At 38.6% G+C, this 17,826-nt stretch overlaps 1 protein-coding gene across 5 annotated transcripts in view; it reads right to left on the reverse strand.

Moving 5' to 3' along the window:
• Positions 1-802: 802 nt before the first annotated feature.
• bicra (BRD4 interacting chromatin remodeling complex associated protein) overlaps positions 803-17,826 on the reverse strand; it is a 147,001-nt gene continuing 129,977 nt past the window's right edge. For all 5 annotated transcript variants that reach the window (XM_039768278.1, XM_039768281.1, XM_039768277.1 and 2 more), the window contains 3 exons: positions 16,426-16,520; positions 5,557-5,659; positions 803-4,076 (listed from right to left, as the gene is read on the reverse strand). In XM_039768278.1, the coding sequence (XP_039624212.1) occupies positions 2,467-4,076; positions 5,557-5,659; positions 16,426-16,520 (1,808 nt within the window). In that variant the 3' untranslated portion in view covers positions 803-2,466. The remainder of the gene's footprint in view (positions 4,077-5,556; positions 5,660-16,425; positions 16,521-17,826) is intronic.

Genomic DNA, 17,826 nt, shown 5'->3' on the forward strand with positions numbered 1-17,826 from the left:
TGTATAGCTATAAAATCAGGATTACACAAATTACTGGAGTTTGTTAAGTCACACTGGTCAAATTAAATACAGTTTAGTGCAATACCAATATCTCTACTTGCAGAAGCCCCATGGTGAAAGAAGCCAAAGAAAACAGGGATAAGAACCGTGCTGACGCTGAGAATAGATTCATTTTGAAACTGTATTTAAATGTCATAAAAGAAAAAAAAAATACATACACTTTTTAAAAAGAGGCGGGATTTAATTTACACAGTTTTACTAAATGTACATAGTTCTTTTAAAAAAAAATTAATCATTATACACAATAAATACAGTACAAAATTATTCTGTAGTACTATATTTCAAATTCCTTTTCCTTAAATTTTAAATCGTCCAGGAGATTCATTGTAGAAGTGCCCACTGAAGCGGATACACAGACAAACAGAGCACTTGTGTGTATTCGGCCGGGGCAGGGGGTTTGGTTGCTACAGGAGAGATCGACACTCTTTCATCCATCCAATTCTTGAGCTACAGCCTGGCAAACCTGAAAACATTTCATACACACACACAACATTCCTGTGGCTTCATTTGCAGGTAAGTGTGATGACAAAAATACATGCATGTGCGCACACACACACACACTCACACACTGTAATGAACAAACATAAAGAAAGTAAGCAGAGCAAGAATACAGTTGCCAGTGTGAAAGTTGCTAAATTACACTCACCATTAGGAGAATCTACCACTTGAAATATTTATATAAAAAAATAAATAAAAAAAACAAAACAATAGGCCAATCAAACTAAGCATTTTTAGTAAAAAAAACTCCCAAAATGTGATTGCCTTAAAATATTATGTCTCTAAATATGTAATTTAACATAGAAGTGTGCATATGAAAGACACAAATTCATTTAAACGGGACCATGTGGCCATCAGAATTCAACCATTATATTTTTCCCCACAAATGTTTATTGTGTGTAATGCATTTGCATGGCCCTTTAGTATTTATTTGCTACTTTTTTTGTCAAGTAATTATATGAAATGTTTGCTTCATAAAAAGTTATCTTTTCTACATTTCATACATTTACAAATATTAAATTTATTTTTAAGTCAAAACAATGCCCTCTGCTGGTGAATTTAAAAATGAATGGCAGACACGAGAAGATCTAATCAAACGTGCATGGCTATGCTGCTCAGTTGTCTAACGTATGGCAATTTTATTACCCTTCAGATGTTTTGTGTACATCTTTCAACACAAATGGTACATTACCAATGTGTGTGTGTGTGTGTGAGGATGGGACTTTGGGGCAGTGTTGTTACACTGAAATACACAATGTGATTGTGTTTATTTTAAATTCCCTGCTAGCACTTGAGGCACCACAACATTTCACCAGCAGGACTGTGTCTGCTAAGAGTATATGCCATCAGAAATAATCTATGAAAGAGAGACTTGCTCAGGAAACTGGCCAACACAGGTTTGTTCAAGAGCTGCAGCTACAAATTGGCACGGGGTTGGGGGCACAGTTCAGCCACTGGCACAGAGATCTGGTTTAGTGTTGGAAACTTCTTTACCTACTCATCATACAATGTCACGCAGACCATATATCCCCTAGACGACTTTCTCTAACCTAAGAAACCCAAACTTCTGGTTCCTGGGAACCGAAAGATGAATAACAGAATGGTAAAGTTTATGAGTTCACCATTCTGAAAGAGAAGAAAATGGGGACAGGAGCTCTCCAGGTGCACAACTGAGGAGCACCTTGACTGAAATTTCTGCCTGGTGGAATTAGTCCATGGTGAATGCTTGATTGGCTTCAAAGGAAGAATATCTCAGTCAGCTTGCATGGGTATGGCTGGACCCCATCTTGACACAGAACATAATTGCAAGAATGTGTGAGTGCTGCTGTGATGTGAAGGAAAAGGCTTGGTCATCGCATAGCATCTTTATCATAGGAGAAGGGTGGAGGTAGAAAAATCTTTAATGCACTCTGTACCACTTTCCAGCTTACGCCCTTCAAAAGGGCAGTCTATGGAATCTGGACAGCACTAAGAGAAATCCAGAACAGTGTGGCACAGACATGCATTGTGGGAGGTGGCCAATGGAGGGAATTACACCACAGCCACCCATTCTACACTGGGACCTTCATTTAACCAGTTTTGTTCTTGACTTGCTACCTTCTGCTCCCATACACTGGCTTTGTTTTGTTGTTTGAATGTGATGGGGGAAAAGGAGTCAACAAGAACAGAAAGCACATGGACTCCCCTATTACCCCACCCACAAAAAGTACACCCTTCAAAGCCACAGGTTACTTCATCTCATTCCAGATATTCCTCAGACATAAGCTCATCCTCCATTTGTTTCCCACTTCCCTCAACCCAATCTCATAAAATGAAACCCTGGAGTCAGTTCATCACACTGCCTCAGGAAGAGACAGTCTGGCGAGCTTGTCAGACTGCTGGACAGAAGTACAGGCAGAACAGAGCCTGTTATCTATTATGCGTCCGTGCTCCAAGACCCCCATTCTGATTTTGTGATGAGTAGGGATCTCCTACTTGCCTATGAGGATGGGAAGGACGGTATGAGGTGGAGGAGGATCGCTGTATTCGTCCACCACCTCCTGACTCTCCATCAGCAGATGAAGCCCCACCAACAGCTCCAGAGGTTGCAGTGGGGTGGGCAGGGGGTCCCTGCCCCTGCTGTAAGTTCAGGATACTGTCAATGGCGCACTGGAGATGCTCTTTGAGAATATCGTCCGGAGGGCTGTCACTGGAGAAGCTGGCATTGTCCACATCCAGAGACTCAGATTTCCTCCGCTTGGCAGCAGTGGGCAGGGACACTTCCCAGGGAAGATCACCCGGAGAAGACGTCCCAGCTACAGTCATACTGGAGCCAGTGGTACAGCGGCTGTCCCCTCCACCGCTGTAATTATCTGGTGGCTCCTGCTTTATTATCCCACGGTAAAACTCCTCTTGAACCTCTGCAAGCTCCTTCATGAGCCCTGAATCGTCCTGCTGTTGCTGCTTGGGAATAGCCCTATCCCCTTCAAACATTTTGGGTCGCCCCTTTCCAACTGAAAGCGCCTTCTTTTCCAGCTTTACACTGGCAATGACTGTCCTTGAGCTGTCAAAATCTTCATCCTCTTCATTCCTTGTAATCTCTGATGGTGGCAGCGGTCTTTGTGGCAATGATGGCCTCTGATGAAGTGAAGAATTGTGTGGACGACTCACAGCTTCAACCCCATCTCCACTCGCACCAATTCCAAATCCGCACCCACCCGTTTTGCTGTCAGGCCCAGGTCGTACTGGACTCACATTCTCCCGATAAGTTTTGCGCAAGGGGAGCCGACAAGATGTGGGTGTCGGCTTCCTATCTGCAGGATGTTCAAGTGTTCCATTCATTTGGCTAGACGGCGTTGTTGAAGATGTTTGAGTTGTTATTACTGTAGTGGTGCCTGATGCCATTGCAGAAGTACAGGAAACAGTCACAGCAACATTGTTGTTAGAAGGGGCACGGATGACTGTGGAAGTGGGTACAGTCTCAGTGCTACAAACTGCACTCCCTGTGACAGGGGAAAGTGGGTTCTGTTTATGAGGCTGTGCTGGGACTCTTGAAGTATGTTGGGTTGTTGGAGGCACAGGCTGAGGAGTGGGATCTAATGCAGTGTTATGAACCACTTTACTGAGCCCTGCCTCCTGCTTGATTTTTAGTTTTAATGCGATCCGCCTGCGGGCCTCATAGGTTTTGATAGGAGGCTTACTTCGGGATGGTAAGGTGTCCTCATCCACCTCTACTGAGGTGGTCAAGGAAGGTGGAGGTGTAGCCCGCGCCCAGGAAACTGAAGGTGAAGCTCCTCCACTGTGCTTGATGACCAATTTGGTTGGTGTGACCAAGGAAGGGGTTATGCAGGGTGCACAACTGCTACTGTTGCTGCCTCCACTTGTACTGGCTGAAGAGCTGGTGCTTGACCCAAGGCCTTTAGAGCATTCAGATGTGGATGAACTGCTGGTTTCTGATAGCAGAGCAGACCGATGAGCAGGGAGGCAACTGGAGGAGGTAGAGAGGTTATGTGGGGTACAGGAATGCAGCACAAACTCATCTGTACAAGAATAAGAAAAAAGTTATGAACACAAGTTGTTGCACACTGAAGCTTACTTTTTACTAAGATCATCACTATCACTAGTATACAGTGCATCAGAGTTACTCTGCCAACTCTGAAACAGCTTTAAAGCTCTGATGGAATATAAGCAGATTTGTTACCATGATAAATCAATTAAAATTACACCTGGATGACGATTACGTTATTTTGTAAATAAGGCAGCAGTTTGAAAATGTTTATGGTGCTGGTTGAGATTCCACCACTGTTTCATGCATTGGCCCTAAACAAGTAACTTAATATGTAACAAAAGGCCTTTTCATAGTTTTCTTGGAATATGTCAAGTTAGTTTCACTGTGAGTTGTTGCCATCAATTACAAAGGGTGCAAATTAGAAAGACAGAGCCAACCAGGTATGAACAAGAGAAAGTTCCTTTTCAGATTTATACCTTATAACATTTGTTCAAGACAGTAAATTTCACTATCCATTGTTCCTGAATGAATGTATTTTGTTTAATGAAATGTTTGGCATTGATAGGTTAGCTGGATTTTCCCCTTGGACAGCATTTTTATACCTTATGTGGTACCTTATACCTAAAACCTAAAATATAATTTATGTTGGTCTTCCAGAAAGTACGAATGTAAAAGAGTATAAAAAGGTAAAGTAACTGTACATCAACATATCCAAATATTCTTACCAGTTTTACCCTGCTGACACATTTCTATTTGAGAATATGGTAGATGTTTTGCACTTTGCAAAAGGCAAAATGCTCTGACTTATACTCATTCTAAATGGAGTACCTCCTTTATTAAGCCCTCCCCTCTGATGGCAACAAACACTTACAGACTGGGATACACCCAATGTACAAAGTAGTACAAATAAAAATTGAAAAAACAGAGTCCTTTACGTTGTGAGAGTAGGGCTATGTAAGCCAAGTCAGACATTTCCTTTTTTTCCTCCAATTGGAGCACAAGAAGGTGAAATTACTTGCTCAGGGTCACACAGTGTCAGTGGCGGGATTTTAACCCACATTCTCAGAGTCTGAAGTTCAAAGCTTAAACCACTGTGCAACACTGCCTGCCAGACATAAGAGATATAAACCTCAATTTCAAAAAAATGCCAAAGAATTTCATTCTGTACTTTTATCGTGCAGCAAACTGTTTATTAATGCCGTACATTTAAATGTGCTTAAAATAGTTCCATTCTTCTCTTTAATCAAAAACAGTCTTTTCAATATGCATGTCTCTAACCCTCAAACTAAATTAATCTGTTAAATTCTCCAGTTCATTATCCATTCAAACGTGAAGCTAAAAATCACAAAAGCAAAGAGCCCTCAAATAGGACATTACATTCACAAGTGTCAAAGCAGCTAGTGATGTGTTGGTATAACAATTCTGGTATGGAATGGATGGTTATTAAGGTATAAAGTATTTGTTACAAACATTTCAAACAGTTATTCAGTAAAAGTCAAATGTTTACTGACCTGGTTTTTCTTTTGCTAATACTTTGTCCTGAGAAAGTGCTGTCTTTTCTTCCTGAATGAACATCCGGTCAATCATGACCATTTCAGCTGAGGGCCCAAGCCTCTGTGAGAAGAAAGATTTGGGAAAAAAAAAATGAACAAACAACAATAGAAGTGAAATCTCAAAACACACACTCAAAAATATAACCATGTGTAAGTTTCCACTACATAATGAAGCTAATCCATTCCTGAAAACCACTTCACAATGAAAGTTTTTGTAACAAGAACATCTAGTTATTTTTTTTTACGTTTCAGGGACCCAAAAATAGTGATTATTTTTGTTCAAACAACATCAAAATACAACAAGTTTTATGGATTTAGCTAAAAAATTATTCATAAAAGCTGACCCTGTGCTCAGATGCCCTAATTGTCATATGAATAGAATTTCTCCTTGGGAATTGACAAAATTAATGTGTGTGTGTGTGTGTATATATAATTACACACATGCACATGGGAGGCAGTCTAAGGGTTTAGCTGTGAGTAAGATGGCAGAGCCAGGGGTTGACGAACAGTATTAATGCCTTTTTTCCCTCTTCCACAAAACACCAGAAGGAATGCCCACCTAAGACAACTCATACTTCCACAACATGCCCTCCTGCAGACCTCATTTCCACCTGAGATTCCACCACTTCCTGTCCTCCAACTATAAAACCCAATCTTTCCCTCTCCTATTCAGTCTCTCATTCCATACAAATCAATATATTTTTACAAAAAGTAGGATAGAGAACAAGTCAACCCCTACCCCTGAGAGAGAGCATGGTCAACAGAGTAACACTTAAGGCTTGTAAACATACCTAAATTGATTAGTTTGATAAGCCAATGGAGATGAATGGAGAAGAAAAAGAAATCCAGAAATAATTGCTTCCTCTGTGCTTTAAGAGCTTATTCTAAAATATTACTGATTACATCCTGCCATGTTTTGAAAAAAATGTGTACAGATCCTCAAACTGAGTATTTGATTTTTTCCAATTTCAGATAGTATAAAACATCAGTTTCCCACTGACTTAAAAGAGGAGAGTAGGATTCTTCCAGTTTAGCAAAATAAGTCTGCGTGCCAATAGTGTAGTGAATGCAATCAGTTTGTTTGTCTTTCTCCACTTTAAACCCATTTGGAAAAACCACAAACACAACTATTAATGGGTTAGGAGGGATTGTGAGACCAAGGCTGCCTGAAAGGTAATTAAAAATTTTGGTCCAGAATGATGTTAATTTGCTGCAGGACCAAAACATGTGACCCAGTGAGGCTGGGACCTGATTGCAGCGTTCGCAGGTTGGATCTTGCCCTGGAAACCTTTTGGGGAGTTTTAGGAGAGACAGATGTGCTCGATATATAATTTTGAGTTGAATAATTGTATGCTTTGTGCATATGGTACTCGAGTGAATTCTCTGCATTGCTATTTTCCACTCCCTTTCTCATATATTGATTAAGAGATCTTTTTCCCAGTGTCCTCTTGGATCTTTGAAAGGGAGGGACTGTAAAATAATTTTAGATATTGCAGAGATGGTGTCGGAGTCCTTGAAATTGAGCAATATTTTATCCAGCATGGACAAGGGTGCAATATGAGGAAAATCGGGCAGGTTCTGTTTAACAAAGTTCTGAATTTGAAGACAGTGAAAGAAATGTGTAGCTGGAATGTTAAATTTGGAATGTAATTGTTCATAGGATGCAAAGATGTTGTCTATATAAAGATCTCTAAGCAAGTGAATCCCAATTTTTTTCCAGATATTAAAAACTGCATATGTTTGTGAAGGTTGAAAGAGGTGGTTCTCTTGCAGAGGTGCCACAGATAAAACCTTCTCCATCTTAAAATGTTTTCTACATTGGTTCCATATTCTGAGTGAGTGAAGCATCATTGGGTTATTAGTACAGGTACCAGTCATAAAATTAGAATATCATGACAAAGTTGATTTATTTGAGTAATTCCATTCAAAAAGTGAAACTTGTATATTAGATTCATTCATTACACACAGACTGATGTATTTCAAATGTTTATTTCTTTTAATTTTGATGATTATAACTGACAACTAATGAAAGTCCCAAATTCAGTATCTCGGAAAATTATAATATCAATTAAGACCAGTGCAAAAAAAGGATTTTTGTAAATGTTGGCCAACTGAAAGGTATGAACATGAAAAGTATGAGCATGTACAGCACTCAATATTTAGTTGGGGCTCCTTTGGCCTGGATTACTGCAGCAATGCGGTGTGGCATGGAGTCGATCAGTCTGTGGCACTGCTCAGGTGTTATGGCTGTGTTGACCTTGGACCTCAGAAAACACAATGGACCAACACCAGCAGATGACATGGCACCCCAAACCATCACTGACTGTGGAAACTTTACACTGGACCTCAAGCAAGTGGATTTGGTGCCTCTCCTTTCTTCCTCCAGACTCTGGGACCTTAATTTCCAAAGGAAATGCAAAATTTACTTCCATCAGAGAACATAAGTTTGGACCACTCAGCAGCAGTTTTGTCTTTAGCCCAGGCGAGACACTTCTGACGCTGTCTCTTGTTTAAGAGTGGCTTGACACAAGGAATGCGACAGCTGAAACCCGTGTCTTGCATAAATCTGTGCGTGGTGGTTCTTGAAGCACTGACTCCAGCTGCAGTCCACTCTTTGTGAATCTCCCCGACAGTTTTGAATGGGTTTTGTTTCACAATCCTCTCCAGGGTGCGGTTATCCCTATTGCTTGTACAGTTTTTTTCTACCATATCTTGTCCTTCCCTTTGCCTCTCTGTTAATGTGCTTGGACACAGAGCTCTGTGAACAGCCAGCCTCTTTAGCAATGACCTTTTGTGTCTTGTACTCCTTGTGCAAGGTGTCAATGGTTGTCTTTTGGACAACTGTCAAGACAGAAGTCTTCCCCATGATTGTGTAGCCTACAGAACTAGACTGAGAGACAATTTAAAGGCTTTTGCAGGTGTTTTGAGTTAATTAGCTGATTAGAGTGTGGCACCAGGTGTCTTCAATATTGAACCTTTTCACAATATTCTAATTTTCCCGAGATACTGAATTTGGGACTTTCATTAGTTGTCAGATATAATCATCAAAATTAAAAGAAATAAACATTTAAAATACATCAGTCTGTGTGTAATGAATGAATCTAATATACAAGTTTCACTTTTTGAATGGAATTACTGAAATAAATCAACTTTGTCATGATATTCTAATTTTATGACCGGCACCTGTATATTGCCGATAACTTGCATTTCTTGTGGCACAGAGCAGGGAACATAAAGAAGTACTGCAGGATTTTAGTTCTAATGCGGACCAGGCCTATGTATGTTAATCTATTTGTATCCACTTTTTTATAGCTTGTATGTTTGCTGCCCAGTAATAAAACTGAAAGTTAGGTAGGGCCATGCCACCGTCTGCCTTTGGTCTTTGTAGGGTTGCTCTTTGGATACATGGATGTTTCAAGTTCCAAATAAATAAGGTTACTGTTGAATCTAATTGCTTAAAATAATATTTATTAATGTATATTGGAATGTTTTGAAATAAAAAAAGAAGCTTAGGAAGAATATTCATCTTAACAGTGTTAATTGTTCCAGCTAGAGTGAGACGAAGGATCGACCATCTATGCAAGTGTTGCTTAATTGTTTCCATGCAGACGACAAAATTTTGTTGATAAAGAGCTTTATGTTTACTTGTGATGTTTACCCCTAGGTATTTAAACTAATCTGCAATGATAAAAGGTAAGGTGTCTAACCTAATATTATATGCTTGAGAATTCACTGGAAAGAGTACACTTTTATTCAAATTAATTCTGAGACCAGAGATCTTTTAAAATTCTGTGAGTGCTGTTAAGACTGCAGGGACAGAATTTTGTGGGTCTGATATATACCATATCATTTGCATATAGAGAAATTTTCTGTTCCAGTCCTTCTCTGATAATCCCCTTTATCTGATCTGTATTACGACAGTGAACCGCCAGTGGTTTAATGGCGATTGCAAACAGTAGCGGTGATAAGGGGCATCCTTGTCTGGCACCACATTCTAGTTTAAAGTAGTCTGAACAAATGTTGTTGATACAAATTGAAGCTTCTGGATTGGTATACAGTAGTTTGATCCATGCACAAATGTTCGGGCCAAACCCAAATTTCTCCAGTGTAGTAAAAAGGTATTTCCATTCAATCATGTCAAATGCTTTTTCTGCATCCAATGATATTATTTCTGGGGTGTTTGAATTAGTTGGTGAGTATATTACATTAAATAGGCGTCGAAGATTGGAAGATAAGTGTCGACTCTTGATAAATCCAGTTTGATCTTGTGATATTACAGAAGGGAGCACTTTCTCCATCCTTCTAGCTATGATTTTTGAGAGTATCTTAACGTCATTATTCAAAAGTGAAATTGGTCTGTATGATGCACATTGTAATAAGTCCTTATTTTGTTTAGGAAAAACAGTGATTAATGCTTGGCGAAAAGTTTCAGGAAGAGTTTGATTGTCTCTGGCTTCTGTAAATGTTGCTAATAGGAGGGGAGCTAGCTGAGCGGAGAATTTCTTATAAAATTCTGCAGGGTAGCCATCAAGGCCTGCTGCTTTCCCGCCTTGAAGTGACTTTATAACATCTAGTAATTCTGATAACGTTTAAAAACCTCCAGGGGTCTGATAAGTTGTGATCAGTTATAAACTTTGTAATTATCTTTGCAGTGTTAGATGTCATCCCCATTGTGATAGAAGTCCTATCTAAGAGTGGATTTAAAACACAATTAAAGTCCCCAGCCATTATAATTTTATGAGTGTTCACATTGGGAATGGATGCAAATAAATTTTGTATAAATTCCTTATCATCAACATTAGGTGCATAAGCATTTATCAAAATTATTTTACAGTTAGATAAGTCGCCCATGACCATCACATATCTCCCTTCAGGATTCAATACTACATCTGATGCTACAAATGAGGCTGTTCTATGTATGAGAATTCCCACACCTCTAGTTTTCTTTGTAAAGCTAGAATGGAACATTTGGCCAGTCCAGTCCTTTTGCAGCCGGAACTGATCCTTGCTTAGTAAGTGGGTCTCCTGTAAAAATACTATTTTAGCATTTAAATCTGTTAGGTGAGAGAATACTTTCTTTCTTTTTAATTCGTGATTCAGGCCTTTAACATTCCAACTCACAAAGTTAACTGTCCCATCATGGAGACATTGATTCTGAACTTTTGATGTCATTTTATAGTCTTGACTGGCAATTGACAGACAGCTTTAACCTTAATTTCCTATTCCCCCAAGAGTTACTGCCATGCAGCCTATTGTTACGTTGGTAGTTTTAATTAAAAGGATTAAAAGGACAGATTATATATAGATATAGCCTGCTCTCTTTCTCTACCCCCTTATACCCACCCCACCCTCCCATTTTGCGTCTTCACGTGAGGCTGGACCTCAATTCACGCAGTCCCGGTCCTCTGACATACCCAGAGACAGAGCACATCCAAAACAAGCCCCCACGCAGCGGCGTTTTATGATTAAGAAAATAGAGATAGCTATTGCCAATATAGTCTAAATACAATATGCCTAAAATATAATCATTAACAAACTATGAACTCAAAATATATATAATCTTCAGCAATCTTAATGTATTAAGATAATAAACCCGTATAATAAACCCAGGGAATGGTGTTAGAAAGTTGTCCAGAATAAGCATAGTAAGTCTTAATGCAATAATAACAATAAACCAAGGGTATGATGTTAAACAGTCTCCTTTAGGGTAGAGAAAAAATAAACAAATAAGATTAAAAAAAAAAAAAAAAAATTAAGCACAAACGTCTATAACTGTAATTAAAACATAAACAGATAGCGTCCAAGTAATAAAGAAGATATATAATTATAAAACCCATAACTTAACAAATAGATAAGACAGTAGGTTATATATCCTTGCCATGTCATGACAGGCTACGACACACTATTGTGTTTCAGAATAATGTCGGGATCAGCTTTCTTAATTCCTTTTCTGCTTCTTCCCTGCTGGCGAAGACATAGAATTTACCTTGCAATTCCACTTTCAGTTTGGCAGGGTACAAGAGTCTGTATTTGATATCGGCTTGCCATAACTGCTGTTTAATGTTGTAGAAGGCTGCATGTTTAGTAGCTGTTGCTGGAGAGAAGTCAGGGAACATACGAATTTGGTTATTTTCATATATAATCTCTTGCTTGTGTCTGAGGAGTGCCATCACCTCTAGCTTAAATAATAATCTCTCAAAGCGAATAATAAAAGATCTAGGTCTAATGGTATTTGATCCGCGTACGCAATAAGAATCTGCTTTAAAGTCCTCTCCAATTATTTCAGAAAATAGTTCAGCTGTGAATTTCACTGGGTTTGGACTTTCTCGATTCTCAGGTAGACCTTCGATTCTAATATTATTCCTTCTGCTTCCATCTTCCAAAGCAGCAAGTCTGTCTCCCGAGTTTTTTGCATTCAGAGTTGGCAGTTGTTGCTTTTTCTTCAGCACAGGCAGCTACATTTTCGACTGTTTCAATCCAAGTTGTGAATGTCTCCTTGAAATCCTCCAGTTGATCAGCAAGTGTGCTCAGTTTAGACGTGGTTTCCTGAATGTGCTCTTCAATTTTACCCAGTATATCTTTAAAGACTGCCTCAAAGCGAATACATATGCATTTCTCCAAGTCTTTATTATCCTGCTGCAGGTCCTGTCGCAGCTTCTCATTTGCGTTTTCCCTTGCCCTTCTCATTTGGCTTCTCGCTTTTCCTTATATCTTTATCTCTTGCTTGAACCTTGCTTGACCTCAGCGATCGTGACCTTCAGTTCAGACAGATAATTTCTGCTTTCGTGCACCGTAGGTGAGGCGGTGAGCTCTATTACAGCCAGTGTTCCCGGCTCGCATGGAGTAGTTTAAGGCACAGTCTGCAAGGCCTTTTCCAGTTTAAGATAATCTCCTCCGATCGGTGAGCTGCGTCACTCGCACTCGTACATTCGCTCCCCATTTCGCTCTCAGCTGGAGACGATATAGCGGACTGTGGTCCCGAGGAGTCTGGGCTTTCGCCCATCTGATCCAGGTCAGTCTCCGAAAGGCCATACCTTGAGCTTGAACTTGCCGATCTGAGCTTGGATGTAGCTTTAGTTTTCATTTTTTTCTGAATCCCTTTCTTGTAGGCTATGTTTATTATATGCTTGCATATACTGTAGTAGTACCCGCAGGTTGGATAAATACAGGATATCTCAAGATAATAAGAAGATAATATGAAAAAAACACCGCTGCTAGCGGAGATACGCTTCAGACGTCCATCTCTCACAACGGACAAGACCAAACTCCTTGACTCAGTCCTTTATGACTACTCTAACACATTATTGGTGGTGCTTATAATATACAGGGTGGACTCCCCAAGTCTTCATTTAATTGTTTTCCTCTGTTTTCTTATATATATATATATATATATTATATACAGAGCGCATATACTGTACAATTAAACACTATCTAAAAAAGCTGGTTATCACTTACAAGTTGTATATTCAAAAGTATGGCCTTGCCAAAAAAATTACAATATTTTTGGAGTCATGATGCCTTAAGATAATGTAAGAAGCCATGCAAACAACACACAAAAATTTATCTGAATTACAGCACATGAACACACAAGAGTTGCAGCCTGTTGATATTATTATATGTTAAACCACTCTTGGACTTCTTCCTCACAACCTATGATACAAAACCTCCACAAGCAATCTCACTAGCATGCCCCAAGCTCTAAAAATGCTCAGAGAACTAAGTTCATTAAGTGTGTACCCTAGTTATTTACACCTTTATTTATTTTAAGGCCATTTACATTACAGCTTACTGATGAGTTTATTAGTGGCAGTAGTTTCCATGATTGAACATGCCAAGTGAAAAAGATCTGGAAAGTAGATGAGTGTTTCCAATATTTATAAACAGGTGCTTCAGTGTACGCTATGAGAAATCATGGATATGAGTTCCGTCCAAAGCACATTTTGTATGTAATCATTATACTTTTTTGTGGACTTGAAGAAACAGGTTGCTTGAGTATACAAGCTTAATTAAATGACGGCATTTGTTACTATAACTTTTTTGTTTGACATTAAGGGGATGTATGATTCTGACATGACAGTTATATCAAGCTGAAGAGGTTGGGCACCCACGATAAAAGGAGAGCAAGAGTAAAGGACACAATCAGAAATAATGTGGGCAGGCTTAATGGGCTAGAACAGTAAGAAAGAAAGCAGTGAGAGACAGTCACAGAAGTAAACGGGAGAACAAAGTTCTTCACCACAAAATACTATAAAATGTTTGGTCTTAATATAATTTTATCAAAATCTGCCTTATGGTTACATTTTTGGTACTTTGTGACTAAAACATACAGTATATTTTGTTTTTTTAAAGAAGTATGAATGTAAAAGTATGTACATATCCGTATGTTTCATTCTCCTCCATTGTCAATAGGCCATGGTTCACCAATACATTTTTGGAAAGATATTGTTGGTTTCCATTTCAGTTTCTACGTTGTTCTGTGTGTTTTAAAAAAATCTGTATATGTGTGTAATAATCTATACTATCCATACTTGTAGCTTGACTAAGAATTGTCCACAGCACACTGTGCCTGTAGTAACCGAACAGCACTATACAAAAAAAAGTTCTACTGTATTTTATTGTACTGCATCTATAGTTATACACAGATACAGCTATAGAAATCAAGCAGTTAAAGTGCAGTAATGTTGGATGTGTGTGGAGAATTAAAGTATTAACAACAAAAATGAGTACTGAAAATGGGTTCAATATGTATTAAACAGCTACAGTATGTTATTTATGGTCAAAATTATTTTTTTTGTTTTGAATGGCATTTAAAAAGGAACCCAAACAAATTTGCATTCAGGTGGCATGCCTTTGTAGGAGATGTCACCGAATCCAGCCCCATCAGCTCATGGTCACTGAACAGTTTGTGTTGTTCTAGAGAACTGGAAGATCTTGCCCAGATCTCTTTTAGGGAGTGAGTATGAACCCCTAAAGTGGCACAGGAAGAGACTTTAGTCCAGAAAGATAGAGTTAATGGGTAACAGTCAGACCAAAGACCAAAGTAAGAGGTGTATACTGCACAGGGACATCAATCCTTGAGTTACAGGTGTGCAACTGTTTTTAGGACCATGAGGAGATGACTGACAGTCAGTCATCCCTTTGAAAGGACTAAATAGTGATTTTGGGGAAATCAATTATTAGGTAGTGGGTGAAAGGAGGATGACGACTGGCTCTCATGCTTGCTCCACTAGCAGAGTTTTATAACAGTTTGTTACCGTCTTAATGGATAAATGGGAGACATCCTTGGATTGATAAATTGACTCCTGGCCATTGCAGAGGTGGATGCAGCTGTTATTATCCATATTAAAACAAATGACAAAGATAATGTTACACTGCCATATCTATAGGAAAATTTAAAAAGCTACATGTGTAACTATGGAGTAGAAGTGACAAGGTGGCCTCCTCAGAAAACAGGGGACATTGGCGTACGGTTTGGAACAGACAGGAGATGTAGCATCATGACAGGTTACAACAGAACTAGAGTGCACCAAGGAACTGAGAAGCTGTGCAAGAAACTTTAGTCAGGGAGATGACCAAGAACCCGATGGTCACTCTGTCAGAGCTCCAGAGGTCCTCTGTGGAGAGAGGAGAACCTTCCAGAAGGACAACCATTTCTGCAGCAATCCACCAATCAGGACTGTATGGTAGAGTGGCCAGACGGAAGCCACTCCTTAGTAAAAGGCACATGGCAGCCCGCCTGGAGTTTGCCAAAAGGCACCTGAAGGACTCTCAGACCATGAGAAACAAAATTCTCTGGTCTGATGAGACAAAGATTGAACTCTTTGGTGTGAATGCCAGGCGTCATGTTTGGAGGAAACTAGGCACCGCTCATCACCAGGCCAATACCATCCCTACAGTGAAGCATGGTGGTGGCAGCATCATGCTGTGGGGATGTTTTTCAGCGGCAGGAACTGGGAGACTAGTCAGGATAAAGGGAAAGATGACTGCAGCAACGTACAGAGACATCCTGGATGAAAACCTGCTTCAGAGTGCTCTTGACCTCAGACTGGGGCGACGGTTCATCTTTCAGCAGGACAACGACCCTAAGCACATAGCCAATATATCAAAGGAGTTGCTTCAGTACAACTCAGTGAATGCCCTTGAGTGGCCCAGCCAGAGCCCAGACTTCAATCCGATTGAACATCTCTGGAGAGATCTTAAAATGGCTGTGCACCGACGCTTCCCATTCAACCTGATGGAGCTTGAGAGGTGCTGCAAACAGGAATGGGCGAAACTGGCCAAGGATAGGTGTGCCAAGCTTGTGGCATCATATTCAAAAAGACTTGAGGCTGTAATTGCTGCCAAAGGTGCATCGAGAAGTATTGAGCAAAGGCTGTGAATACTTATGTACATGTGATTTCTCAGTTTTTTTATTTTTAATAAATTTGCAAAAACCTCAAGTAAACTTTTTTCACTTTGTCATTATGGGGTGTTGCGTGTAGAATTCTGAGGAAAAAAAATGAATTTAATCCATTTTGGAATAAGGCTGTAACATAACAAAATGTGGAAAAAGTGATGCGTTGTGAATACTTTCCAGATGCACTGTATCAACAGAATTAGTATGATGGATCTTGGATGTTACTTAACAGTAATACGTTGGGGATCTTCAACACACAACCTGATATTGTTTGAGTAGCTGTACTAATGTGCTAATGGAGATTTCAAGACATCAGGAAACAAGTTATGAAGCTAGTAAAAAAAAAAACATGCAAATCTAAACATCTCAAAACTGAAAACTGAGTTTAAGTGAAATTCATTTCTAAAAAGAAGTTCATGTATGGAAATTACCCTGGACTCCTCAAATAGCAAAAGTCGGTATTTGTTGAGCATGGCCTGGGTTCTTTTCAGCAGACTGGTTGACACACTTTCAAACTCCTCGTCCACTGAAATATTAAAAAAAAATGAAATAAGTTTACATTATTGCTTTTAAATATTGGAAAAGAGGAAAATAGCAAAATAAACCTAAAATGTACAAATGAGGGTTGAGTATTTAACTAGCATTCATTAAGATTTTATTAAGTTTAACAACAAAATAATTTAACAAATCACCATTGTTGTTTCAGAATTTAAAGGAACTCATAATGCAAACTAGAATCTCTAAGTAACCTTGCAACATCAAAATCAATCAAGATTCACAAAAAAATAAGTTTAATAAAAATAAGGATCTATATCCTATAACTCAGTATCAACAATATGTAAGTCATAGCTATGGAATATTCTCTTTATTCTAAGAAAGCTATCACAAATGCTTATAAGCTTAAAAGCGATCAAAACACAGTTTGAAGGTATGAATAGACAACAAATGGATGCAATTATACTGATATTTCAGCCAGCTTTCAATGAAACGTCAGTTAGGCAGGGATGATGGAGAAATTAATTAATCTGTATTAGTTTAGTACTTTAATATGTAAATATTATGATTTTATAAACTATATAAGATTTATTCAATTTATCCAACAATTGTTTTTAGACAAGAACTGTAAATAGAGATAATTATGAAACGACAAAGGCGGCGCCACTCTACAAGAAGTTACAAAACTGGATTCTTTTGTTTATTGATTCTAATAAAAGCATCAAATGTGATTGGTAAATAAAGTTAAAGCAAGATACACATACATACACACATTTAAACAAAGGTTAAGATTATACTGTAGAATTCCAAAATTACTTAAATGAGAAAAAAATCCAGAAAAGTTTAAATTTCAAATCCAACACAATTCTTTTTTCTATACTGTATAGAAAACAAAGAACTAATTGCTAGACTATCTGCTATGTCATCAAGTACACAAATATCTGTTGCTTATATGTAATTAATGTAAAAACACTGCTTCTGTTAAATACATTGTTTGCAATAGGAGAAAATCTTCAAAATGCCTGAAAAATCACATTTCTGGTTCTGTGTGATGTGAAATAAGTGTGAAGATCAAAATAATATAAGTATCAGGAAAGGTACGAGCAAATGGAAAAGAATTAACTACACAGCATTCCTATAGAGACAATTTGATTTTAGTAGAAGTTACAAAGTTTGAGTATACATAATTTATAGACCGAGTACAGCAAACATACACTAATTGGTATAGGTTAAAGTATGAATTACTGTATATACATCAATTGCTTCTAATTGTAGCCAGGTTAAGTTCTAATATGTAAGTGAGCAGCAGTAGCTTTAAACATAACATAACCACATTA

The sequence above is a fragment of the Polypterus senegalus genome, chromosome 11 (assembly GCF_016835505.1).
Source record: "Polypterus senegalus isolate Bchr_013 chromosome 11, ASM1683550v1, whole genome shotgun sequence".
Classification (NCBI taxonomy): Eukaryota; Metazoa; Chordata; class Cladistia; order Polypteriformes; family Polypteridae; genus Polypterus; species Polypterus senegalus.